Source organism: Rousettus aegyptiacus, unplaced genomic scaffold, assembly GCF_014176215.1.
Source record: "Rousettus aegyptiacus isolate mRouAeg1 unplaced genomic scaffold, mRouAeg1.p scaffold_m13_p_1, whole genome shotgun sequence".
Lineage (NCBI taxonomy): Eukaryota > Metazoa > Chordata > Mammalia > Chiroptera > Pteropodidae > Rousettus > Rousettus aegyptiacus.
The window spans coordinates 147,118,216-147,145,425 of NW_023416284.1; the positions used below are offsets into that span (position 1 = coordinate 147,118,216).

General features: G+C 38.3%; 1 protein-coding gene across 4 annotated transcripts in view; it reads right to left on the reverse strand.

Moving 5' to 3' along the window:
* Nucleotides 1-27,210, reverse strand: part of LAMA4 (laminin subunit alpha 4) — a 124,964-nt gene that overhangs the window by 65,579 nt on the left and 32,175 nt on the right. For 3 of the 4 annotated variants that reach the window (XM_016136978.2, XM_016136977.2, XM_016136975.2), the window contains exons 3-8: nt 23,135-23,236; nt 16,578-16,702; nt 11,146-11,226; nt 3,638-3,852; nt 3,143-3,238; nt 595-746 (exon numbers count right to left, since the gene is read on the reverse strand). In XM_016136978.2, the coding sequence (XP_015992464.2) occupies nt 595-746; nt 3,143-3,238; nt 3,638-3,852; nt 11,146-11,226; nt 16,578-16,702; nt 23,135-23,236 (771 nt within the window). The remainder of the gene's footprint in view (nt 1-594; nt 747-3,142; nt 3,239-3,637; nt 3,853-11,145; nt 11,227-16,577; nt 16,703-23,134; nt 23,237-27,210) is intronic. The other variant, XM_016136979.2, reaches the window with a different exon arrangement.

Consider the following 27,210-nt stretch of genomic DNA (forward strand, 5'->3'; position numbering starts at 1 on the left):
ACCTTTGAGGAAAAACAGAGCGTGTGGGTATGTTGTATGCTTAAGTGTGTGTATGAGCGTGGAAAAATGAGAAAAAAAATATGACAGTGAGAAGGAAACAGGGCATGTGGGTATGTTTGTGCTTAAGTGTGTGTATGAGCATGGAAAAATGAGAAAAAAAGTATGACAGTGCGGAGGAAAGGTAAAGGCAGGAGAGAGAGAGAGGAAGCAGAGACAATGAGACAGAGATAGTAAGACAGAGACAGAGACATAGTTTGTAGAGAAACTACTCGAAACATTGCAAATTGAGGCTAGTAAGTTTGTGATAATTACTTGAATAACCTATGTACACCTTCACCAAAGAACTAAGTGTTTCACTTCCTCCAATAGTTTTGTACATAGATATTAGTTTTTTAGTCATTTTATTTTCCATATTACATTCTTCTGTAGATGGCAGCTCTGGGTTTAGGCTGAAGTTCACAGTTACAATTAACCTTTCATAATTTCCTAAGTCTAACAGTCTAGGGACTGACATACCAAAAGGGATAGAATTTACTAGAAGCGACCTGTGAAACCAGAATGAAAGCATGTAGAAAGTATAATGTTCCTGCATACTTTGAGGAGGTAGATGGTGGAGTTGAGTTCATTCACGTGCCTATGAGCCGCGGCACCGGATGACACGCTCAGCAGACCAGATTTGCTTTCCTCAATGGAGAGGGCCGCTAACCGCAGGTCGTCAGTCAGATCCCAGATGCACTTATCACAGCCTGGAGGTAAAATGAGCATGTTGTTTCTTCAAACTCAAAGTCAGGAATCATGCTGCTTAAAGTAGATTGTTATGTGTACTCCCTTAGGTAATACTATTTTTATTTTTGTTCTTTGACGACTTGTTTTGGGTCATAGAATTAGTTTTTACTCTTAAAGTGGAAGACTGCCTAAGATGAGCCAAACTATACACAAGGCACCATCCCCACTTAAAACATAACAAAAACAAACAACACTTGCTACAGGGAAAGTATGTTAAGATGAACACTAGGCACTGAATTGAGAAAGAAAGGAAGTGCAAAGGGCAAACCATCTGAAATGGTGGGTAAGGAGCAACCTTGTCCACTTTTCTTTGGTGGTGGATGGCCCCCTGGGATGACTCTCTTCATGTTAGGTTTTGGGCTTTTACTTGGTGCCCACTGGTGGCGACGACTATTTGCTGGCACTCCTTTTTTCCTGTTAGCTTTCCTCATCTCAAGTCAAGCTGTAGCACCTCACCTTCACCTCACCCTAGGAGTGTCTCAGTACTTCCCCATGGCCTGATCTCCTGTCTAAATGAACACGTCAGCAGGAGGAGGTCTGTAAGACATCACTGTGAATATTGCTCCCTGATATCCGATGAACCTGGACACGTGGTAAGGGTAGGTCACAGTTTCTCACTGCTCCCTGAACTTCACATTTGAGTTCCATTGACCATTGTTATCACCCCTCAAGGACTCAGTGCCCTCCTGGGGCACACTTACAAAGAAACACTTTGGAATTTTCCTTTTCTCAGTCTCTTTCCCTCAGACTTGTGCTCTCTTCTAGAGAACTAACAAATGGAGACAAAGTGTTAATGGTTGTTAATATGTTAATTAGTTAAGTTTAACATGATTTTACTCACATACCCTCTCAAAAGAATGACTTCCCAGCCTACACATCAGGCTGATGGGGAAGATGCCTAGGGCCAGACAGGCATCTCCATGTCCTTAAAGTGACCTTTCTTAGGGGACCAACTACACCATCAGTGTGTAAACTCTGCTCATGCCTCACATTCTGTGCCACCTTATAAGACGTGATTCATTGGTAATATTAATATCTTGCGCTTGGAGAGACCGAGGAGTAAGATATGATACTTTTTTTTTGGGGGGGGGGGGATGCCTAAAGTTAAAATAGTCTTTAAACCACTCTACTTAAAAGTAAATATTAGTTACTTTCTTGATGGAAGCCTTTCTAAGGCAAAGCTTTCCTTAACCTATTTCCAGTTTAGAAGAAAAAAAAAAATCCGGCTCACCACCAGCATGAATTTAATTTTACATAAACATGCTCTTTGAAGCTGAAGCAAATCTGACTGGTTTTCAATGTGGAAATAAAAAAACTGTTCTTGGAGTTATTTCTAAACAGAACTCGTCTCTAATCCTAATGTAACAGAAATGTATATATAAATCAGATTCATCAAATGAATCTCTGGCTAATAACTGTTTGAGAACGATGTTAACATCACGTGTAGGAATGCTGTTTTCTAGGACCTGACATTTTCAGTGACTGAGAATTACTATATTTTGTAAATGGAAATACCACTACTGAAAAAACATGATGCTGTAAATAGAATGATGTCATTTGTCTTCAAAGACTATTGATATACTAGGGCGATGACAAAATAATAACAAAAACCAGATAATTTGGGGCAAACTCTAGGGCTAAGTTTTGGGAATATAATCCATGAGTTATCTTGGGGTAAATGCTACAGCGGCAAGAGCTGCCAGTAAGTATTCTCGGGGCAAATGGGAAGAGGGTTAAATCCCTCTAAGAATCCATCATAGACTATTCTAGACTTGAAAATTCAGTAAGAATTTTCAGCAGGTCCTTGCACCATCAGGACTGCTCATGATGTGCTTGAAAGTAGTGACAGAGAAATTCTGAAAATAATGATGGTAGCTCCTTTTCATAAGGCCACAATATTTTATTTCTGATGTCACTTAAGCTTTGGAGTGACTTGGGAAAAGCCACTTCAAGCTCTTGGTATCTCAGTTTCTCCTGTGTTGTAAAGCTTTGTCTGTATATCATATTGTATGAGGACCTGAAGAGAAAAATAAGCTAAAATGAACTCAGTCATTGGAAATTGCGTTTCTGAACCTGCTTTTACCCACTAGGCAAGATGCTAACCTTAAAGACTTGATAAAATAAGTTTTATAAAATAGAGGTGTTTAACTGTAAATCACGTATTTGCCAATTGGAATCAAGTAGACCACTGAAGATCTTTTGTTTAGGGTTCATTTGGTTGAGGCACAGAGTTAAAGTAAGGCAAGGAAGGAACTCAGGCAGTTTCTAGAGAGGGTATTGTATAGCTCTTCTTAATCTCACACCTGCAGCACATTAGAGAAAGTGGGGTTAGTCAATCATGTACTGTTATTTTTACTTATGGTTGGGCAGTCCATGCCTGTAGGGGGTTCAAAACCTTCTTCTAAGCATTTTCCGGTTACGCTGTCACATGGGCCTCCTCCACAATTGCACACTGTGAGAAACAAAAACAAGAGATTAGGAATTTGTTTCTTAATACTTAAAACACGGCAATGTTCTCATGGTTTCTAGAAATATTAGTTATCAGTATATAATTCCTCAGCAGGGATTAATTATATTCTTCCTTAGGACCCTATGGAATCTGTGACATAGAGATTATGCTCCTCACCCAGTTAAGCCCCAGCCAAGTGAGATTTTCAAAGGTGACCCTCAGACAAAAGTGAATTTAAAGTTACTATCTACCCCTGGTAAGTTTGGGATGCACATTCCTGAGAATGTACGTTGCCCTGGAAAAGTGACAAAGGGGCACTTGTAATATTTCCCCAAGAGAAATATATCTAAATTCAGCACACATGTTGGCCAGGTAGCTGTCATACAATTTACACTACTGTACCTGCACAGTTCTTGGCGATCCTGGCATCGCCATAGTAGCCAGGGGCGCAGCGTTCACACTTGAATCCAGTAGTGTTGCGTAAGCAATTCCTACACTGGCCAGTGACCTCATCACAATCTTCAAAGATCAGGTTGGGATCTGAATTTCCACTGCAGTCACATTTCTTACAGGTGTTTCCAATCAGCAAGGGGTTTCCATAGTAACCAGGAGCACATCTGAAGGGGAATCACATGTTAAAAATTTAGCATCGTTTTCCTCCCTTTTTATCTTCTTTCCAGTCTAGCAAAAATTATAGTGAATATTTGTGGATTTTCTCTTCAGAATTCATTCACATTTCCCATCTTTCTATATAAGACTAGACTTAGTTTTTAAGGAACTACCCCTCCCATTTTGTTATAGCTCATTCAATTTGGCAAGACCTTCAGATGCAGGAGTGGCTGGATATGACTAGTGCATGGGCATTTTTCGTCCTACCAATCAATGGAGTGCAGGGCTAGCACATGATGGGTGATGACAGGTATGCTAAACGTACTACAATGAGATGCACCACTAGGGCACAGCTAAGAATTGTCCTGGCCAAAATGTTACTAAAATCTTTGTTGAGAAACATTGGTATAAATCACCATCTGCCTTGAATTTTTTAGATAACTTAAACCTGAGGCAATTAGTGCCTGGCATTATCCTGGCCAAAATAGATTGACTTAGGGGTGATTTAATCTGAGTTTAGCTCAGGGTCCTTGTTTGAAGGTTATAGGAAAGCATTCTCTCTGCAGGTTAATGAAAAGGCAGGTAGTGCTATTGGTTCTGGCAGCCATCTTGTGACTGAGGGAAAGCAGTGTGGAGACAATGCAGAGGGTAGAGCTGAGATAAACTAAAGATAAACAGAGTCAGAGCCCATATGGCCATTCTTCTGGACATTTTCGATATGTGAACCTACAGAGGCTAGGCACCTAACTGCAATTGTTGTGGGAGCAGAGTTGGTGCCTATGGTCATGCTGGCTGGACCCCTAATGAGATAGTCTAGCCTAGTTGCAGAGCGGAGACTGAAATCCATTTTATTTTTGCTAGCCTTGAGAAGCTGTGCATTCTGAGTGGGGCTACCTCTGCACAGAAGAAGAAATTCCTTTCTCTGTTTTTCCCAAGGGTGCCCTGTGGGCCATCAGTGGCCCTGCTATGAGTGGTGGGACCACAGGCCTCTTCTATGGGTGCAGCTGCTGCTCGGTTTCTGTCAACTGTTGCCAGGTTGCAGCCCTGCATGAATAAAGGAACTGTGTTGCCAGATCTTCCTATTTTTTAAAGAAAGAAGTTAAACTTTGGATTTTATGTGAAATCTCAAACTTTTAAAGTTTGGTTCAAACTTTGTAAGAATACTATAAGAGCCAAACTACACATGTTCACTGGCTGGCCGTGGCCTTGTCGCTGCTGTAGATACTAAGTTAGTGTCAAAGACTGGTTAACTGGAGCCGAAGATGCTTTGAGAGTGGCTGGAGAGAATGTGCAATCACAGAATCATGGGATTGAAGGGTAGGCATAAGAATTAATTCTGACATGAGAGAGAAAAAGAAAGAGCCAGTGAAGGTTTTTGAGTGTGATGAAAGTGGTGGAAAGGAAGCCAGTGTTGCTTCAGAGTATAGGATGGACTGCAGGCTGGAACAGGAAGACCAGGGTAGAGTGTGGAGGGCCTGGGCGAGGGAATGGAAAAGAAGGGAGGACTTACCAAGGAAGTCAATAAGACCTGGCCCGTAGAAATAAGACACTGCATTTTTAAAAGCTTCTATTGAAAGTAATAAAATCATGATTCGGAACATTTGAAAAATAGAGAAATGAAAAAAGCCACACTTGTAATCCCAAGACCTTAACAAAAGCATTTGTTCAACATTTTGCATATAATCTTTCAGCCTTTATCCTTATATCCCAGTTTTTTGCTGTAGTTGTAATGATGGTGTATGTTCAATATTTACACACTTGACTTGACTTGTATCTCATAGCTTTGCTTAGGTGAGTTTGTTTAGTTACCACAGACACCTGGGAGGTAGGCCACCCACACCTGGCATTCCGAAGTTGAGAGGCCACTTTGGTTTTCCAGGCTCATAGAGCTAGGATGTCATAGCACAAGACCTGGACCTTCTGACTCTCATGTTCTTTTCTTCACTCCACCCTGGATGACACTGCTGCTATAAGTGAATAAGTGAATTCTTTCAACAGAGGGACAATTTATGTATACATTATGTGAGGTGTAGAGAGACAAGAGGAGGAAAAACACGCGGCATATGCACTGAAAGAACAGGAAATGAACTAAGCATAATTATGCATGAACTCTAGGATTTGAAGTCTATGATAAAGACAAGAGCGAATTTAAGTGCCACATAATCTACAAAGAGACACCCCTCAGGAGGACACATTTAATGAATTTTGTTATTCATACCCATGTCTTTGCACCTATGATTTACTGGCTCTCTGGTTCCCAAGGCGGCATAAATCATTTCTCTATGGAACACGTGGCTGGATTGAATTTCTAACCTTTGCCGCAGCTCACCAAACAGAGAATATTAGATTCTTTGGCTCATTAACATGGACTCAGACCTGCCACCTCAATGTGTGGCTGGAAATCCTGAGGTCCAGGTGTGAAGGGACTTGCCCAAGCTTGCATAAGCCAGATGCCAGCTACTTTCTTTTCTCTGCCTAATTTCGCTGTATTTGATCTTCATAGGTTGCCCCCGGGTCTTCCACAAGAGAAAAACCAAATTCTCTATTCTGTAAGTCAGAATCTCAATCACAGTGGAAACCTCCTTTGAATTATTTCGAGTTTTGAGAACACCTTTTGGTGGTAGCTTCAGAGGCAACTCTGAATCCACAGTTCAAACTTAAACTCTACAGATTTTATAGAATGAGCACGTGAAGGTTTATTAACTCATAGCCCTCATAGCCCCCTACTTTTATAGATTAAGAAACTAGAGCATGGAGAAACTAAATGATTTGTTTATGCTACAGGCCTCAAACCTCTTATGGGACTCCAAGGTTAATGCTCTTTCCACTCCACAAGTCTGGCATTAGTGGATTAAGTAATTAATCAATTAATGGTTATAGTAGTTGAATAATTAAGTGCACCCAATTCCTGCCCTCAAAAAGGAAATGAAAAAGGATATAAAAGGACCACTAGTTGAATTTAGAGTCAGAACTGGAGCTCTGGTACCCAGTAGCTTGGTCTTATTTTTTTTCCTTCCATAATCTCATTTCTAGCTTTATTAGTGATTTGATTCACATGGGGGAAATAGAATTTAAAAATTTATAGTGTAAATAAAAGAATCTTGGCATATGAACTTTGTTGTTTCATTTAGTGATCATACTATTTGGGCAAAATGGAAACAAAAAGATGTTTTACATAAATCAGACTAAATTTTTTACAAATAATCATTGTTTTGGGAAATTTTGAAGCTTTCCCCCTCTCCTCTGCTTTTTGTCCTCTGCTTCTTCTCTCAGGGCCATACAACTCTCAGTGAATGCCTTCATCAAGGATGTCAAAACCCCCAGGTGGCACAGAAGCCTTTCTCTATAGCTGTCATTGGAATTAAATTATAAAAAAGTACAGATCGCATAATAGTTACCATATAATTGCTCTCTACTCTCTAGGAAAGACAGGGAAATAAGGTTTAGAAAATGGAAGTAACTCATTCAAGGTCATAGGGCAAGAATCCAGAAGTGGGGCAAGGCAGAGATTAGGAAGTTATGAGAAGAATTCTGTACAGATGACAGGGCTAATAGCTTAAATTTGAAAAATTTTGTGCCTGCAGAAAGAATCGAACTAAATCTCTGAATCATAATAAGCCTCAATAAACGTTAGCTTTCTCTTTTTCCTCTCTTTATTCTTCTTTTCTATCATCAATGCCATCATCAAAATTGTTACCACTGTCATCGTCATCATCTCTGATGATAATATGTTCTGCCTTTCCTGTTGGAGTTGTAAGGTTCCCTTGGATTTGCTTTAATTTGCCATATTCTTCTCTCCTGATCCTTAAGCAACAAGATCCACATGATAAATTCTCCTACGGACTTAGCATGTCTCTAACTCTACTGCAAAATTGAATGGATGAAGGTGTATTATTAAAGTTGCCATGGGAGACTATGTGAAATACTGAGGCATTGAGATCATACATATTTATGAAATGAAAACATTGGATTAAACAATGGTAGTTTTGAGTTTTGATTTCAGGTTTACCACTAACCAATTGTGTGACCTTAGATTAAACCCCCTCATGGCTCCAAGTCTCAGGCTCTGCATCTTTAAAATTTACTACTTAGGAGGAGACAAAAGGTCACAATGGGATAAGACTTGAAAAACTCCTGTCTATAAGGTTATGCATTTTATAATTATTTAGTTCAGAAAATAACTTTTATTTACAACCTCTATTTAGCCAGCGGGCGACTTGACTCACTAAATTGTGGGTCATTCTTTTTCATTTTCCTGGCATAGGTTGGAAAGTGAGGGGTCAAACGGCGGGAGAAATGCCTGACTTGTCACTACATGGTGCCTTTTAAAAAGAACATTAAAAATGCTGCTGTTCATTCTGGTCCAGAAGGCAGAGCAGGTAAATGCTGTGCTTGCCTCCTCTCATGACTACAACATTACAATTAACCTACAGAACAACCATCATTGGGAGTAGCCTGAAGTCTAGCTGAACAGAAGTCCTACAACTGGGGATATGCAGAAGAGGTTACTTTGAGACTGGGAGGAGGGACAGAGACATGGAACGGGCTGGTCCCCATACCTGCCTGTGGTGGTTGAGAATCAAGAAGGATATCTTGGAGGAGTGAGGGGTCTAGACCCCACACTAGGCTCCTTGACCCAGGGTTCCAGTGCTAGGAAGAGAAGTCCCTAAAACTTCTGGCTGTGAAAACTAGCAGAGATTGTGGCCGAATGTGACAGAGAGTGGCTGAAGTCACAGATGTTCCTCTTAAGGGGCCCACACTTGGACTCACTTGCTTTGAGCTCCAGCACTAGGGCAGCTGCTCAAAAAGTACCAGGGACAGATGAGGAGGAACTGGGTTGTTTGGTTTCAGGGCGTAGGCTAAAGGTGCAACTTTTTCCCAAGAGAAGTGCAGGCAGAATCTATTGTTTCTTTTTTGATCCCTCTCCCAGCATGGTATGCAGATGCAGGTGACCCCCTTATCTGAGTTTCCATCAACCTGGCTAACAGTTGTCTCCCCTCCTTCCCCTTCCCCTTGTGACTCCCTGAGACCTCGCTCCACCCAACTTGTGGGTGCACCCAAGCCACCTCCAGTAGCTTTTCCATACAAATGGCCTGTCTCGGCTCAAGTTGCAGAATTTCCTAAAATTTCTCAAAGGTTCACAAAACCCAAAAAAGCAGCATCTGGCCTTAGCATACCCTGTACTCCTTACTGAGCAGCCCAAAGCCCAGCACTAGTGGCAGAGCTGGCCTTGGTTTGTGGCTTGGCCTCTTGAGGCACCTCTAAGCCCAGCATTGATGGTGGCCATCTGCAGATTTCTTGGTGCCTCTTGCCAGGTGATCCTGAGTAGGGCATAGGCTACGGCTGAACTTGGCTTGCAGTGGGGCCTCTCCTGGGAGGTCCTGGTGCTGACCCAGCAGCCATCATCTGACTGAGCCAGAGTACCAACTGGGGCAGCATCCTCCAACGACACACCCAAAGGGCAAACTGAGCAAGCACCAGAGCCCTGCTAAAGTGAATTCTGCTCTGTAGGTCAGACCCTGCGCAATAGCTCCTCTATAGTAGTCACTGGTCAGTCCTCACAACCAATCAGCCTGAGGGTCAGCCAAGGTTCAACTACAACAAAAGGGCACACATGACTCATACAAATGACACAGCTGGAGCACCCAGTTCAGGTGATGAGGGAGACTGAACCACTGAGCCCCACAGGACACCTACTACATAAGGCCACTCTAGTAAGGCCAGAAGACATAGCGGCCCTACCTAATACATAGAAACAAACACAGTGGGCAGCTAGAATGAGGAGAAAGAGAAGCATGCCCCAAATGGAAGAATAAAACAAAGCTCCAGAAAAGGAACTCAACCAAATGGAGCAATGTACCATGCACCAAGTTCAAAACACTGGTTATAAGAATGCTCAATGAACTTAGGAGAAAAATAAACGATCTCAGTGAGGACTTTAACAAATAGATAGAAAACATAAAAATGGAGATAGAAAACATAAAAAAGAACCAGTCAGAAATGAAAAATACAATAACTGAAATGAAGAATATCTTAGGAAGGATCAACAGTAGATTAAACAAACAGAGGATTGAATCAGCAGTTTGGACAATAAGGTAGCAGAAAACACCCAATCTGAACAACAACAAGAAAAAAGAACAATAGTTTAAGAGGCCTCTAGGACAATATCAAGTATACCAATATGTACTTCATAGGGCTACCAGAAAGAGAAGAGAGAAACCAAGAATTAAAAACCTATTTCAAGAAATAATGACCGAAAACTTCCCTATCTAGTGAAGGAAATAGACATACAAGCCCAGGAAGCATAGAGTCCCAAACAAGATGAACCCAAAGAGGCCCACACCAAGACACGTCAAAATTAAAATGCCAAAGGTTAAAGACAAAGAGAGACTCTTAAAAGCATCGAGAAAAAAGCAATTAGTTACCTACAATGAAGCTCCCGTAAGACTGTCAGCTGATTTCACAAGAGAAACTATGCAGGCCAGAAGGGATTGACATGAAATATTCAAAGCGATGAAAAGCAAGGACCTATTACTAAGATGACTCTACCCAGCAAAGCTATTATTCAGAAGCTAAAGACAGATAAAGACCTTCTCAGACAAGATAAAGCTAAAAGAGTCCATCAACATCAAACCAGTATTACAAGAAATGTTAAAGGGACTTCTTTAAGAAGAATAAGAAAAAATAAATAAATAAATAAATAAATAATGAATATGGCAATAGCTACATATCTATGAATAATTGCTTTGAATATGAATGGACTGAATGCTCCAATTAAAAGATAGGGTGACCGAATGGATAAGAAAACAGCACCCTTATATATGCTGCTTACAAGAGACTCACTTCAGATCAAAAGGTATTTTATGAAAATGGAAACAAACAAACAAAAAGGCTAGGGTGGCAATTCTTGCACCAGACAAAATAGGGAGCCTCACTCTGTCTCTCTACTAATTATGCTAATGGTTCTCAATGATGGAGAGAAAGAAGAGTGTTATCCAAAAATATCCAGAGAGTCTTAAAAATATACATACTCATTTCTTCTTTCCCTGTCCATTTATCCTGAGATGTGGCCCTGGCTTGGACCCCATAGGGAACGAATTGTTATATCTATATACTGAGGCATGGGATTTTCAAAAGCTCCTCCCACATACACACAGAGTTCTGAAATTCTATACTCATCTTGCTCCTCTTAAGCATCCACTTCAAGACCAACTGACTGGGAAGCTGGCAGAGCTGATGAGTGCAAGAAACAGAAAGTTTCCTTAGACCCCCACAGAAAATAGTAAATTTTATTAGCCTACCTTTCACAGTTAGGTCCAGCATAGTTTTCTTTACAAACACACCGAACGGCTCCATTTTTCCTATAGCAGGATTCTGCAAAACTAGAATTGTAAGAGAATATTAGAAGCCAATTCTATACATCACTGAAGAGACCATCTTAACTTTTAATTATATTGTCTCTACCTTTGTCCCCCTCAAGTATGGGTGTGATCATTTGTTTTATTTAAATTAAATTCTCTTCCTTTCAGTAAAGTTTAGACCAGCAGGCTCAGGCAGCAAATGCCAGTCAATTTGTGAAACCATTTCCCAGGTCCACTTTACTTATTTTTCCATAGAGGTATTTTATTATTTTTAACTTGAAGCAGCAGGAACTTCCAGGCTTCCAGGACATCAGACACACAGACACACACACACACACACACACACACACACACATCCGAAGCCAGAAATAATCAAATTTTTACCTGCAATGTTAGATATATATGAGAATGTCTTATTTTCACTACTTTCTGTGTGTACATTTGAAAGCCCCTCCTTTTCTTTGCACTAGATCTCTTCCACTTTTCATGAACCAATAAACTATATACCTCAATAGAACCTTAATTTCTTTCATGTAAATCTTGAAGATTGGGAACAAAGGAAGCAGGACAGGCTCAACTGATCAAAGTGAAAAAATAAGTACTCAAGCCAGAAACAGGACCCACAGTAAAAGAATTCTAGTCTGTGGAACCCCCTCTCTTGATGGTTCTTCTTCTTCTCCTTCTTCTTCTCCTTTTTTAAAAAATTTTACACAATAAAAATTAAGACATAAAACAGCCAATGTCACCATAATAAAAAAAAATAATTAAGAAAATTAGGACATAAAACAGAAAAGTAATAAAAATATTAGTTCAGCAGAATAAATAACCATCTTAATTATTAAGGCAGGGAAAGTGGAATATTATCTTCCATGTGTTTGGAAAATTCCACATTGACTCATGAATCCATCCATATGAGGTGGGTGTGAAGACTTTTTAAATTAGTTTTGGCTTAGGTACTATACAATCAATAGAGCGTGACCTGTTGTTCTCACATTTCTGCATGTATCAGCAATTTTACCCTAAAGGTCTTCAGAGGAAAGCAAATGGATATGTTCGCTTTGTTTGAAGATGTTTATAAGATCAGTCAGAAAACAATACGTGCTTCTCAGTGAAAGACAATACCCACAATTTATTTTCTCTAACAGTTTGATTAAAAATATTCCAATGAAATAATACTTCTTTGGTTTTTACTCTTTATTTTGCTTGTTTTTCTTCTAAAGGAACACTGTCAGTTAAGAGTCCGAAACATGCACAAACCCTCATGCATGTTTCTTTGAGGATGTTTCACCCAGCAGCCTGTTCGCGGCTTGAAGGACTGAAACACCTGCTAGTGTCTGAAGTTGTCTGCCTTGAGCTAATGTCCTGCTGTCTCAAACAGATGACATTTTCCTTAATTGGAGTGATTACCATAGCTACTAGTAGACATGGAGAATGTCTGGCCAACCCCAAAATAAATAAATGAATTCTGTGTAAATGGTCTCTGGGAATAGCTACGTGACCATTGGTCTTTGTCGTGGGAGACTTAGAGGCAGTACCAGCCACTAAGGGTTTGTTTTTTGTTTTTCCTCAGCATTATTTATATTTTTCTTAGGGTAAAGTCTGTTTTTGGCTAAGGAAATGAAAATACTGGGTCTTTCTCAGCTCAGATTAACAGACAGGGCACCCTCTCTAAGGGGAAGGGAGACTTTTGCTTTTGGAAAACCCTCAGAGAACTTAAAGAAAAATAGACTTAGCACTGTTTGTTTGCTAAGCTCTTTCATTAGAAAACATTATTTCCTTGCTTTTTAATGTGGCTATTGTAACCAGAAATCCAAACCTTGGGTCTGTAGGCTCAAATAGCAGATCGCTCAAAGTTTAATTCAGACTCCATACTTGGTGCTTTTCTGAGTTCAAATAAAAGTCTTCTAGTTTAATTTTTATAGAAAGTAGCAATATAAATGAAAAAAAAAGCTGAAAGAGGCAATAGTGTATTTGATTTTTGATGAGATATTTGATTAATGTTTGAGATCAGTTAACTAAGTCAATAACAAGGACAGATCAAAGGCTAGAACTTTATAGGATCAGGCAAATTTGTCCTGTTCTATGACCAGACTACCTCATCATCCCTCACCCCACCCTCTTTTATCACCAGTTTTCCTCCCTAAGGGATTCTGACATTTGTCACTACAGAAAAAGTAGGTTTCTCATGCCCTTTCCAATTCCCCTACATTCTCACATAATGTTCTTATAGGTAGTGTATTTTTGCTTTTGTGTTAATTTTCATCAGGGTTTTCAACCTCACTTCTTTTCTACAGAGACTTCAGTTTTCCTCTGTATGAACATGCACCTAACTGCAGAGCACATTTTCTAAGACCTCCGATTGTTCTTTTGAACCTGGATCTACTCACACCACAGAGAGAAAGAACATGGGTAGAAATGGTGATCCTTGGTGCCTGTGGAAACTGTTTCCTCTTTCAAGGCAGGAAGCTTATTACCCAATTGTTCTGTTTCTGTTTCAATTACTTGAAAACATTAATAGCTTTCAGAATAATTTCTTAGTCATCTGAAATATTGAATAATCTGGTTCAAAAGGTAAAAGGTCATTTGCTTTAGGAGCTTCATAATACTACTGTATTTTGACCAATCTTAAAGAAAGCAGGAGTTTTTGACTGTTTTATTCACTGCAGTGATCAGTGATTGGTATATGAATAACACATAAGTGCTTGCTAAATATTTGTTGATTGTATGTTAACAAGACTTCTCAGTCCATAGAAAGGAGGTTCTGAAGTCTCTTATCTCAAGACATTAATGTCAGATAATTTAGATAAGAAAGTTTTATCATATGAATGAGGCAAAAAGTACAAAAGTTTAGACAATACAATAGAAAGCAGTTGGGACTGCCTTTCTAATTCATCTGTTAGTTTCTAAAGAAACTGCAGTTCAAAGTTTATAATCCTGTTTAGAGCAGATGATGCTATTTACCTTCTTTGTTTATAGGGAAAAGAATGAAACTCGTTATTAGGAAGTTAGAGGTAGACAAATATAACAAAGTAACTATAGAAAGCGGAACACTAAACCTTTCATCAGATGGTTAAGACTAATGTTTGAGAGCAGAATATTAATGAACAATGAAAGAATACACCTAGATAAGGCAAAGGAAGCTCAGAAATCAGGACACACTTGAGTGGAAATAACAGAACATTTAATGTTTGATTTTTCTGCTCTCACTCTCAATACCACCAATTTTGCACATTATTAATACCATTGGACATGAAAAATGACAAAGCAAAAACTGAGGCAGTTTAATGATTTCTAAAGAAAGATGAGGCTATAAAACATCTGACTTCTTCACTGACTGTCAGACCCATCAGAGGATTTGAATAAATCACAAGCTATTAGGTGAAATGTTGGTCGATATTGCTGTTCAATTAAGGAAAAAAAATAAGGGGACATTTGGTGGTCATTTTTTTTTTCTCTTTATAAGAAAGTGTGTGTGTGTGGTAGATATTCAGGTCTTATTTTTAGTTATTTTATATGCATTAATTTAAGTTTTACAACGGCTATCAACTAAATGTTATAGCCAAACATTTAGAACAGTGCCTGACATAGAGTAAGTAAAATATGTGTTAGAAAAAATATAAAATATGTTTTTACTAAAGCCAATATTTATCATATATCTTTCTATGTGTAAGGTACCAACCTAAATGCTCCAGAAATATTATCCCAGTCCAAATCTATGAGGCAGATCCTTATACCAGCTTTGATTTACTGAACAACAACAACAGCAACAAACAGCAAACTAAAAACCAAAACAAAACAAAAACTCAGATCCAGAGCAAGTAAAGGAATCAATGGATAGAGACAAGATTGGAATCTAGTCTCCTTGACCGCAAATGGAAAGTGAGACCACGTCTGAGATCACACCGATATTATGTGCCAAAACACTTTTATTATTCTTTCCAATTGTGGTATAATAAAAAAATATATGTTTTTTGTTTGTTTGTTTCTAATCCTGGCACAGAGCTCTTAAAACCTTTGCAATTTCTTGAGTGACAAGATGGTCTTTTGTTATTCATAATGAGTCCCTTTGAATCAAACCTGAGTTAATGCTAATGAAGTGACTCTGGATGGACCCCTAGGAAGCATCTGGATGGAAGCTGGTCTGCCAGTAGAATCGAATCAACTACATGATTAGAGGGTTGGGACTTTCAAACCATCCCCTTCCCCCATCTCATGGGGGCAGAGGAGGGGACTGAAGATTGAGTTCAATGACCAGTGATTTAATCAATAATGACTATGTAACGAAGCTTTGATAAATCTCTTTAACAGCAGGGTTTGAGGAGCTTCCGGGTTGGTGAACACATTGATTTTCTGAGAGGGTAGTACACCTGGAGAGCAAGCGCGTAGAAGCTCTGCTCTGTCTAATCTCCACATCCCCACCATGCTCTATGCATCTTTTCCATTTTGCTGTTCCTGAATCGTATCCTTTACAATAAAACCAATAGCTTTTCTGATTTCTGTGAGTCATTCTAGAGAACCTGAGGGGGTTGAGGAAATTCACGAATTTGTAGTTAGCTGGGAAGAAATGTGAAAAGCCTGAAGACCTCATTTATGACTGGCTACTGAAGTGGGACTGAGCATTTAGCATATGGGGTCTACACTAAAACTGGATACCTAATGGCAGAATTAAGTCGATTGTAAGACACACAGTTGGTGCTAGATAATTTGGAGTGCTGGTTGAAATTTGGAAAACCGGACACTACTACATCACTTTAATTCTACATCTGTCATTTTCAAGCCAATAAAATGGCTAGTCACGACTTGATTACTGGATTTGTACATATTAATATCTGAGAAGAATTCCATTATTTCAATGAAAATGTGTATCTACTCTCTTTAATTTCTCACTCAGGTCAAAACATAGTCAGAATTGAAAATTAATTTTCTTGAAAATCTTCTATGAGATGATCAGTCTAGTTGGGTACAATGTATAGGGAAATGTCTACTCTGTGAGAGTCAGAAGAAACACTACTACCGAAAATAAAGGATTATGATGAATCTGTTGGCATTACTGGTTGTGATCTCTAGGTCAAGAGATAGGCAAGAAAAGATGAGATTAGCTTTGCTTATAAAACTTGGGAGACTTTACTGACCTTATTATGCACCCGATATTTCGAGAACAGAGTAATCACCTGTACTGCAAGTGTGTAAACTTTTCTAAAATTATATTTAGGCTAAAGACCTTTCTTATATATTTTCCAGTCTCATCTCAACATAAAGGACTCAGTTTTTGACTATAGAAAAACCTTAGAACTATGAATAGGGCCAAATTAAAAAAAAAAAAGTGAAGTGGAGAGAGGCAGTAGAAAAAAACCATCTTCCTTAAGACTTACTTGGTCACGTGGGGCAGAGGACAGGGGCATGGCTGGCAGAACTGGGGTGGTCCCCTGATGGAATCTCCAATATAACCATCTACGCATTTATCACAGTGCTCTCCTGTCGTGTTCCGCTGGCAGTGCTATAAGATAAAAAATAAGAAAATTGACAAGAACACAAAATAAGTTTTATAGACAGTAAATCTGGGAACCAGAAATACCTCTAACAAAGAAGTTGTCCGGCTTGACAGAATAGATGGTGTGGATGGGTAGCGGTCAGCAAAAAAGGGATACGTTGGCCCCAGTAAATGCTAGAAAGTGTGGACAATGATACATGACTTCATCTTGGACTTCTGTGTGCACTAGCAGCATGGAACTCTCTTTAGAATTTGTATATCAAGAGGATTATTCATCAGTTAGTTATTTCAATTCAGAATGATAATCAGAATGATCAAACACTAGATGTTGAAGAAGCATCAACTTACTGACTTGGAATAACTATTAAATAAAAAAAATAAAAATCTCCCTGGTGCTTCCCCATGACAATGGGGACAATTTAGGGTTTATGAACTTGGAAGAACAAAATGTGTCATACTGAAGTATAAGTGGAGCGGGAGGTAGAAAAAGAATATTTTGATAATGGGTTGGTATCTTGGATGGTGACATATAAGAAATAGTAAGTTGGTTTATTTTGTATAATTTCTCCATTTGTTGTGCGGATAATTTTAAAAAGGGCAAAAAAAAGAAAGGTTGATTCTTCTGCCTGGAATGCCTACTCATCATTTAAGATCTTTGCCAGGTCTCTAAACTTCCAAGAATTATTCCCTGATGCTCCTCACCTTCCACTGCCCTGCATTGTACTGTTATCATCTGCTCCCAGCCTGTCTTTCACCACTGTACTGCCATCAAGACAAATGGAGTAAGTATTCATAGCTCTTTGTCTATCTGATGGATTAATTTTTGACTCTTACTCCATAAGAGTCAATGATGCCAGTCCACTGGTAGTTTTCTCCAGCTGAACTGGACTGGATTGCACAAGGCAATGCTATCAACACTATATTTTCAACTTTACTTTCACCAGAGTATAAAGGCTGAATAGGGTTTTTGGTGAAAAATTATACTGTTAGAATTAGAAAGCCCTTGAAGAAGCACCCTCCTGTATGAGCAATTCCCTTAGTAAGACCTATGCACAAAAGCTTCAATAGAACAATTTTTTTTCCCAAACAGTGCTCTGTGGAGGAAGCCTGGGGAAGGCAAGATGGAACAGCAGTAAACTAAACTTTGAGATCTTTGGTCTTTATGTTCTATATGGAAGTTCAAAATAAAATAATAGTGAAGCCCTCCTCTAAACATTTTACATCGATTAACTAATTTAATTCTCACAATAATTCTAAGGTACGTTAATATTTTTCTCCAACAGAATTCAGTTCATACTGCCTGACAGATAAGTGAGAAACTCTGAAAAATAAAGTCTGATGTGCAGAGTACAGGATGTTAACATAGTTCTCTCATGGTTCTTAATACTGTGACTTGTGCTAAGTTAACCATCAGTAAATATTTTTTGGGAAAAATAGTAAAAGAAAAAGTGAAAAAGGGTATAAATTAGTCAATTAGTGACTGGAGCAAATAAAGAAAATTAACCCAACACCAGCTAAAAGCTGGTGGCAATCTCTCATCGCAAGGGAAACCAATGAGCCTTGCCCAGCTACCAGTAATCTAAGCCATAAGCAATTTGGCAGGGCTACTTGTAGACTGAAGTCAAATTTGTCTGAGTCCTTGTTGGACAGACGAAGCCCATCTGTGCAGGCCATTCTTTGTGTCTGAAGTAGCCATTAAGCTGCAAAAAATGAGCTAATTCTCAATTCTGTCCCCTTATGGCTCAACAGATGCTTTGGATTTCTTGTCAGGGCTTAATTCTGCCATGGCAGCCATGAGCAGCAATTACCCTCAAGGGCAAAGCCACCAAATCTCTCTGACCTCTAAATGCTCAGAGTGCAAACGCTGACTTTCCTCATCTGCCTCCTTTTAAAGAGTTTGTTATGAAATCCTCTAAAAGATGCTGATGTGAAGTCTGGGAGATGGGCAGAGAGATGCTGGAGGCAGGGACGAGCTCTTCCATTTTCTAACTGGTCAACTTTGCAGAAGTCCCTTGACATTTCTGGGTCTCTATTCCCTATCTGTAAAATGAGGATCTAGACCAGATGGCCTGTAAGTTTTCCTCTAGCTCTGAAAATCTATTACTCTGTGACTGTAAATATCTTTTTACCTTCAATGTTCTGCCATTTAAAAACAGAAAACAAAAATGACAACAATCAATGAGTATGTTGTTGTAGGGGAACAGTTTATTTTTAAATATATCTGACAACTTGAAAATGAACAAAACTTTCTGAATCTTTGGCCAGTGATTAAGAAAGCTGCATCTAGACAATCTATTGCAGGTAAGTTTTTAGGAATGACATTTGGGCACCAGCTATGTCTCCTTCACATGAGAAATGACTCTCACTGACTTGGCCACAGCTCCTGCATAATTTAGGAAGAAGGCCTGAAAAAATCAGGTTAGGCTTTCTGTGGTTTGTCACAGCCTTTATGCAAGACTATCTATCAAGATTGTGGTGCTCAAAGTATGACGGGGTGGGAGAAAACTATTTTCATAACAATACTAAGATTTAATTTTTCTTTTGCACTCTCATTTTCTCATGTGTGTAAGGTAGAGTTCTCTTGAGGCTACATGATATGAGATATCAGCACAGATTGATGCACAGATATGAGATCCAGTTGCCTTCTATTAAGCCAGACATTATATGTATTTTCAATTCGTAAAATATGTTTGTTTTATAAAAACATAAATGTTAACATGCAATATATTTATTATTATTATTTTCAAATGAATTAATAGAAAAATATTACAAAAACATTTTTGGTTTCTAGTGCAGAAAATATGGATAGATCTTCAGTGTGTACATGAATACCCTGGGCATCCTGTAAAAATGCAGATTTTAATTGAGGATAGCTGGGTTTATTACTTGATTGCCTGCATTTCTAACAAGCTTCCAAGTATAGCCAATGCTGCTGGTCTAGCCTATACTTTGAGAAGCAAGGGTCTAGAAAGAAACACCTCACATAGGAAACACTGCTTGCTAGTTACCTAGCATTGGACCTGAGCCCGAGTCTCTAGCATAACAGACAGTAAATTTTACTTAAAAAAAGAGTAATCCAAGTGTTTCATAAATTATAAAATTAAAGGTTTTTGCATTTAAGCTAGTTATTTTATTTACCAATTCGTTCATTCACTTAATGAATCTAGATTAAACTTATATCATAAAAATCAGCTGTGACCATTACTAAAATAAAGAGCCAGTTCCTGCCTTTCAGTAGCCCACAGACTTGTGAAGGAAACAGAGATAAACAAAGAATAACATACCACATTGGCGTTCTGACTGAGGAATGCATAAAGTACATTCCTACTGTGGAACAGAGAGGAGAAAGAGGACTAAAAAGTTTTAGCTCTTGCTGAAAAAACGGGAAAAGCTTAATGGAGGCAGTGACATTTGAACTAGGCCTTGAGCGATGAGCAAGAACTTCCATGTAGAGAACAGGGGAACACAAGTTCAGACACAGAGTGTGAGAGTACAGAGTGAGTTTAGGTGGCAGTGAGAAGATCAGTGGGGCTGGGGTAGAAACTCCTGAACAATTTTAGAAAGGCAGATAACTTGATTAGGTTGTGTTTTTGAAAGATGTCTCTATTGCTAGTGAGGAAGACATATTAGGGAAAGAACCTGAAGCAGATATTCCTACCACCTTGTCTGCTTCTACATGTTTCTTCCCCTTCATTCCTTTGTCATGTCTCCTTCTGAAGCTTTCTTTGACAGTCTGCCATGTCCATCAGAGTTGCTGGCCTTCGAGGCCCTAGGTGACCCAGCTGAGAATCTTGCCTAATGTGTTCCAGTTCTGGTAAGATGTAAGGTGGCTTTTTGGAAGGACACCCAATGCATGTTGGATTTCATTAGTTAAGCCACTTTCACTCAGCCACCATTCTGCATTTGAAAAGTTAGCATTCCTCTCGTGAAGAAATCTCTAAGTTTTTTTGATATATCTAAAATGGTAACATAAGTTGGTCTGCTTTACATTTTATTGTCAAATGACTTAGTTCCTTAAAATCAGTCTGTAAAATATAAGGTCAAATTGAAATTGGACATCGGAATGGAGGAAGAATTAGAAACGGTTGGGGAAGGATAAGGCAAAGGAATCATAAGCCTTTAAAATAAAAGCAAAGTGAAACAAAGTGAGATAATAAAGGCCTCTTAGTTTTGGTTGCTTATGGAAGAAGGGAGATGTGGGTTAGGCCAGGTGAACAGTAATAACTGATTGAAACTCTGCAAAGAAGTGTTTGTGTGGAGCTGCTCCTTCTTTTCTGGCTCCCTGAGAACCAGGAATGAGCTGAGGCTGCAGGGAAGAAGTTAAGAAACTGGCCTTGCTTGACCAAATGGTTGGAATACAGATGGGAAAGGAAATAGAAAATTATGAGTTTGACATCATAGACCATATATTTGCTAACAAAATGGCAGCATATTTTCTATATTGACAAGCCTCTTCTGCTCCCTCACTTGCATTTAATTAAATACCAATTATATATTTTTCGTCTTTCTAAATTATATTTATAAGAATATATGTTTAGCCCTGGGGGATAAGACTTTGGGTAATTTTTATTGAATTTCATGTGTAGTATATATATGCTTTGTTATTTTGTTTGTGTTTTTTACATTAAACATATATTACTTTAATTAGGGGAAGGAAAAGTATTTCCCTTCAGGTAGGGGGGCGGGGGTGGAACCACGATTAAGATGAATACAATGGTTATTTCTTCTCTCTCTGTCTTCAAACAAAGCAACTGTAGGAAGATTGGCAACTTCTGCGAGTGCGCATGTAAATGTTTACACTGTAGCCAAATCCCATATTTTATTAGAATTTTATATACCCCAGGAACTATGAAATTACATGATGACTGTACCCTTTAGAAGCTTGCATCTAGGCAGAAAAAAAACATGATAGCTTCTATTCTGACAATGGCATTGTCAGCAAGAGTGGCTTTGTCATAGTTCTCCGTAGCACTAAGGAGAGGGACTTATTGCCCTTTAATTTATTTCAGTTTTCCATCTTACTGACTAACAGCAGCTGATAGGCTTGCCAGTCCCTATTGACTTATATTTTAATAAACTAAACAACAACGAACCTTTAATTGGTCAAACTATCAGAGCTGTACATTATTAGTTCAAATTCATCCATGGGATTTTCTTTTCAAATGTCACTGGGATTAAAATAACAGGAAACCGGAGATGGAAGCATTAGAAAGGGGTAGATTTTGGCAGCTGCATGTGCCTACCCTGCTACAGAGGACATCCTGAATGTAATGGTTATTTAAGAAGATGGGGGAAGGGGAAAACAGAAATTCCAGGACTAAACAAACATCACAAAGAGAGCAACCTTTAGTGGTTGCCACTGAATTCTCTCTGTCTCTAGAAAAATGGCAATCACTAGGTTTAAAATAAATGAAAACGTTCTAATTTGCATCCTAATGTAAACCATGAGTAAAATAACACCTCGTGTACACACCTTGCAGACCACTTATAATCAAAATTATCTGCTTAATAAGAATAATTATGCTTACTTTGGGGTAAATAGGTATATTTAATTAAGTATTGTAGTACTTCATGCAGAAAAACTTGAAGTTTTGGAAAGCCTCTCTTGCTTCACAGGAACCTAAGAGCATAATTTTCCTACTATGTAGTATAGCTCATGAAGAAAAACATGATCTTAGGGCATAAGCCTTTAAAAATGTCTCCTCTGACTTCTACTGAAGTTACTTTTAGTAAACGTTTCAATTCCCATTTTCACTAAGTTGTCAATCCTTCCCGTGAAAATGGGAAATACGTATGTAGCGGGTTGATTTTGCTAGAAAGCTTCTAAGTCTCCTTCATAAGTCTCTATCATGTTTCACTGAAGAACAGTCTATTGAATTCTTTTCAGTTAAGGGGGAAAAAAATGTCTTCTGGGGGCTTAAACACAGAATTACAAAGATCACAAGGCCAGAGTTTCATTTTTATTAGTGATTTGGTTCAAACCTTTTTTTTTTCTTTTAACAAATTTTGATCTATAGACCTGACTATATTAAGTTGTAAAACAGGCTATGAAACAACTGTTTTATTCTCCCAGGTTATGTGGAGCGAAGCCAAACATATGGCAAACTATACTATTACAGAAGAATTTGGACGGATGATTTTCTCCTATGTGTACTATTTTCAATCTCTCATTGGCCCACAGCAGGAAGCCAGCTGCGAGGGTGGTGAAGCAGTTACCTCCAGGAGGACATGCACATTCAGACACATGCCTTGGTGGCCACTTACAATTATAAGTAGTTTATATGAGGTGTTTTACAGGGAAAGGTAAAGTGTAAAAAAGAGCTTGATTAGCCATTTTGTTCCTAGGTAGCTCGGACGTCCAGGAAGAATATTTAATTCCCACCCAAGATGCAAAGGACCAACGAAACATGTGAGAAGTGAGAAGTGCCCGCGACCTACCACACAGAATCCAGACCCGTCCATGCACTCGTTGGAATTCCCATTACAGTCACAGGGCAAACATTCTCCTGACTGGGAGAGAAAGAATCCGGCGCCACATTTCTGAAACAGACACAACAAAGGCATTTTCATTATTGAAAAGATCAATTTTGGTTAATATTTTCTGAGAAGCATAAGAGGAGATGATTATTAAACTATCTCAATATTTCTTTACAAAACATACTAAAATATTTATACTACCTTTCGGTGACAGGTGACATATAACCATTATTTTTGTTATATATATTTTTTCCCCTTCTTTCACCTTTCAGGAAAACACAAATAAATACCTTTAACACTGTCCCATTACTACAAGGAAGAATAGAAAGGTTTTATGTGACAGTAAAAAAGAAGAAATTTTCTAATGTTCTCTTCCAAAAACAAAACAAAACAAAACAAAACAGAAAACAAAACCATGACTATTAGAGTGAAGAACTGCATCATGCTCCCTATAAATAAAAACTTATGGCTTCAGAAATTATTGACTATGTAATAACAACTTAGAGCTGTGTCTTTCATTAACTTGGGCCATTAAAAAATTCTGTCTTTTCAGATCTTAAAAATTTAAAAGGCAGGTCCTGTGTGGGTACCGTTCATGTGTTTCATTTATGCTTCATAACTCTGTGAAGAACACATTATTTTCTTTCATCCTAGTGATGAAATCATTAGACCCAGAGGTGCTAAGTGGGTCATGTCAATGTCAAACCATCTTACAGTGCATCAGTCCTCCAGCACAGCAATGAATTCCCCACCCCAAATGTCACTAGTGCTTCAGCTGAGAAACTTTGTGAGATTGTTCCTAGTTTAAGTGATTGGTTTATAGGTATGTATTTTATGTTTCCTGAGAATATCTCAATGATATAAGGCAGAAATGGCCTTAAAGGCCTGGAAGTCCACTCCCGGTACACCAGACAGATTTATATCTAAAGAATTCCAGACAGATAAGAATCTGAGTTGTTTCCATCAAATCTAAAGAGTAGATTTCACATCACATCCTCCTCCCCCTCCAAACTGACCCATTGTAGTTTGTACTGTTTTGGCTACCAGGTAACTTTTCATTATGTCTGGCTGAAGCCCCTTTGACTGCTGTGCAAAAGCATTTCCTTTTCCTTTTTTCTCTGTATGGAAAAAAAAAAAAAAACAAAAACAAAAAACCACTAGACATCATTCACAGTATAAAACATCACAGATTTGGATCCTAAAACTAAAATCTAATATATTCCATTTGGCTAAAGTTTAATAGAGGATTATGACATTTGTCCATAAAGAAAAGTCAAAGAAATCCCATTTTACTAAGTGAGAGAGAGAAGGGTGAGAGAGAACCAATTTATAATTTATAATGGAGAGTGTGTGGTTAACAGTAAGCCGTTTTCCCAGCTTCCACTCAGCAACAAAAGAGAGAAAAAAGTGCTAAAATTGCAGCAGAAAACGTTTAATTTAAACCAACTAATTTCAGGTTTTTGACTTTTGATTCAAAAGATTAAAAATACATCTTTTTATTGTGATGCAGTGTGTGTGTGTGTGTATATATATATGTATACATACACGTGCGTGTGTGTATACCTTTTTCCTGAGTTAAATATACATCTCAGAAAAAAGATCCACAAAACAATAATTACCCTTACTATGTGCCACGTATCTTAAACTTCTTCAATTTACTCTATTATATTTAAAAATATATACCAGTCATAAGACATAAAATTGACTTGATGATGCATGAATCTGTTTCTGCCTGCAGTTTGACAAGAGGAAGGTTTTAATTTTAAGAGGCGTGGATAAGAGTAGTAAGGGGTTTAGTAGTAGTCATCTCAGTAGCCTCGAAAAGAGTTGTCTCTAAGCTCTCTAAACGACTATTTTACAGACATCTGGGGACCTTCCGATTCATTAATTCTGATGATAAAGTCAAAGAATCTCTATTTTTTCTAAGATAAATATTGTATTTTAAAAAATTTACTTATTTTAATTAATTCTTTTGCCTCTAGCTTTATTGAGATATAATTGGCATATAACACTGAGTAAGTTTCAGGTGTACAATATGTTGATTTAATACACATATATAATGCGAAATGATTACCGCTGCAGCATTAACTAACATCTCCATCATGTGACATTATGACATTTCTTTTTTGTGGTGAGAACATTTAAGATTTAATCTCTTAGCAACTTTCAAGTATATAATATAGTATTATTAATTATAATCATGGTGTTGTACATTAGATACCCAGAACTTGTTCATCTTATAACTGAAAATTTATACCCTTTGATCAACCTCTCTACATTTCCTTCACTCCCAGGCTCTGTAGCCACCATTCTGGTTTTTATGAGTTCTAATGAGTGGAGCAGAGTTTGGAGGTGTATTTGCATACTGTGGTGGCAGGAAGTCTGGTAGTGACCCCTGGAAACAGTACATTAGACGATATACTTGTACCATCATCTATAATAAAGACCTTCCTATGGCCCAAGGAATTAAGTTTCTGTAAAAGTGTTTTAAACTGATATCACTTCAAGTCTTTTAGGCATTTCCTGCAGCTTTCTTCTGAAGAAGACAAAGAAAATTAAGATTTTCCCTGAATATGGTGGTGGTTAATCCCTTATATCCCTGAGGTCCTGGCTAAATTAGAGGACTCGTTTTTTAAAAACAAAAATAAAATTGTCACAACATAGAAAAAACAAACAAAAAACAATAAAAAAATAGTAAAATTTGTATTTTAAAATAGCTTTAGATTAACATAAAATTACAAAGGATTTGTATTTTTAAAAGTCCCCAAACATTTCAATATGCAGCTGAGTTTGGACGGATTACTTTGAAGCATCATTCACAGTGCCTTGTACGTGTTAATTGCTCAATGAATGCTTGTATTTTAATGGTTTGGATGAGGATATGAAAGCTAAGGCATATGTGCTATTGAAACCATTGGTTTACACTGCTAGTCCACCCACTGCTTTCTATTAGTGCTGGATCTGGTCTCCTATCTTTCTCAGCACAGTCCAGGCAGTCGCTGCCTAGACTGGATGGTATGCAAGATGAAATCTTTATGTTAGGCCAGGTTTAGAAGGAGATTTAACTTAGAGAATCTGTCAGCCTACAGTTCCAACCTTGTTTGAAGGATGACTTGCCTCTGGTCTCTTATACTATGGGAGACAGGAAGAAAAAGGGAGGCAGAGATAAGGTTATGGGGAGCAGTCATTTAGCCCCCTGCTGAGAACGTGAGGTTGGGAAACCTGGATAACTCCTTTCCTGCTGGGTTTTGTACACCTGAGAGGATTATTGTTTCAAATTCAACTATCCAGAAGAGAGGCATCATTTAAAAATTCACATACCACGTAGGCTAGCAGAAGCCCTGGGCAAGGGAAGATTATGATGCCATTAGTAGAGCCCATGAACTTGGATACCTTGGACCTTGTTGGGAGAGGAAGAAACTTTCCTCTATCCATCTAGTTTATTTTGGCTGGTTTAATAATCAAATTAATATGAGACAGATTAATGGGAAAAAATAACTGAATTTCATTACAAACATGTATGGAAACCTCACATATGTGAGTGAGTCAGAGACCCTGTGTACATGAGAGGTACAGAGACAGAAAGGGAAAATGAGGTATATATGACATTGTGAGCTAAGGATGAGTGAAGTAAGGCACCTTTGGCCTTTAGAGGGAAGGAAAGCCATGCGCAGGATAATAACAACAGATGCTCAGTAATTAGAAGTTCACCTGCCCTACAGATAGCTCATAAAACATTATTTCTGGTGATAACTCTTATTATGGGCAAAGTTCTTAATTTAAATTCCGTAAGGGAGAAGTAAAATTTCATCATGGGCTTGCAGTGTCTTGTCTTTGAGTCAAAAGAATTTATGTGCTGAAGTGTCACATTTTGGGGAGGCCTGTCCTGAACCCCTACCACCTTGTGTTGTAGAGAACATTCCTTGGTTAATTGTTAAGGAGTTTGAGAAAGTTTGAGTATCCTCAAGGAAGAATGATTTAAGGTGTTTTTTTAAGTGTAGAAACATTTCTCACTTTTTCCCCCATAAAGTTCTGTT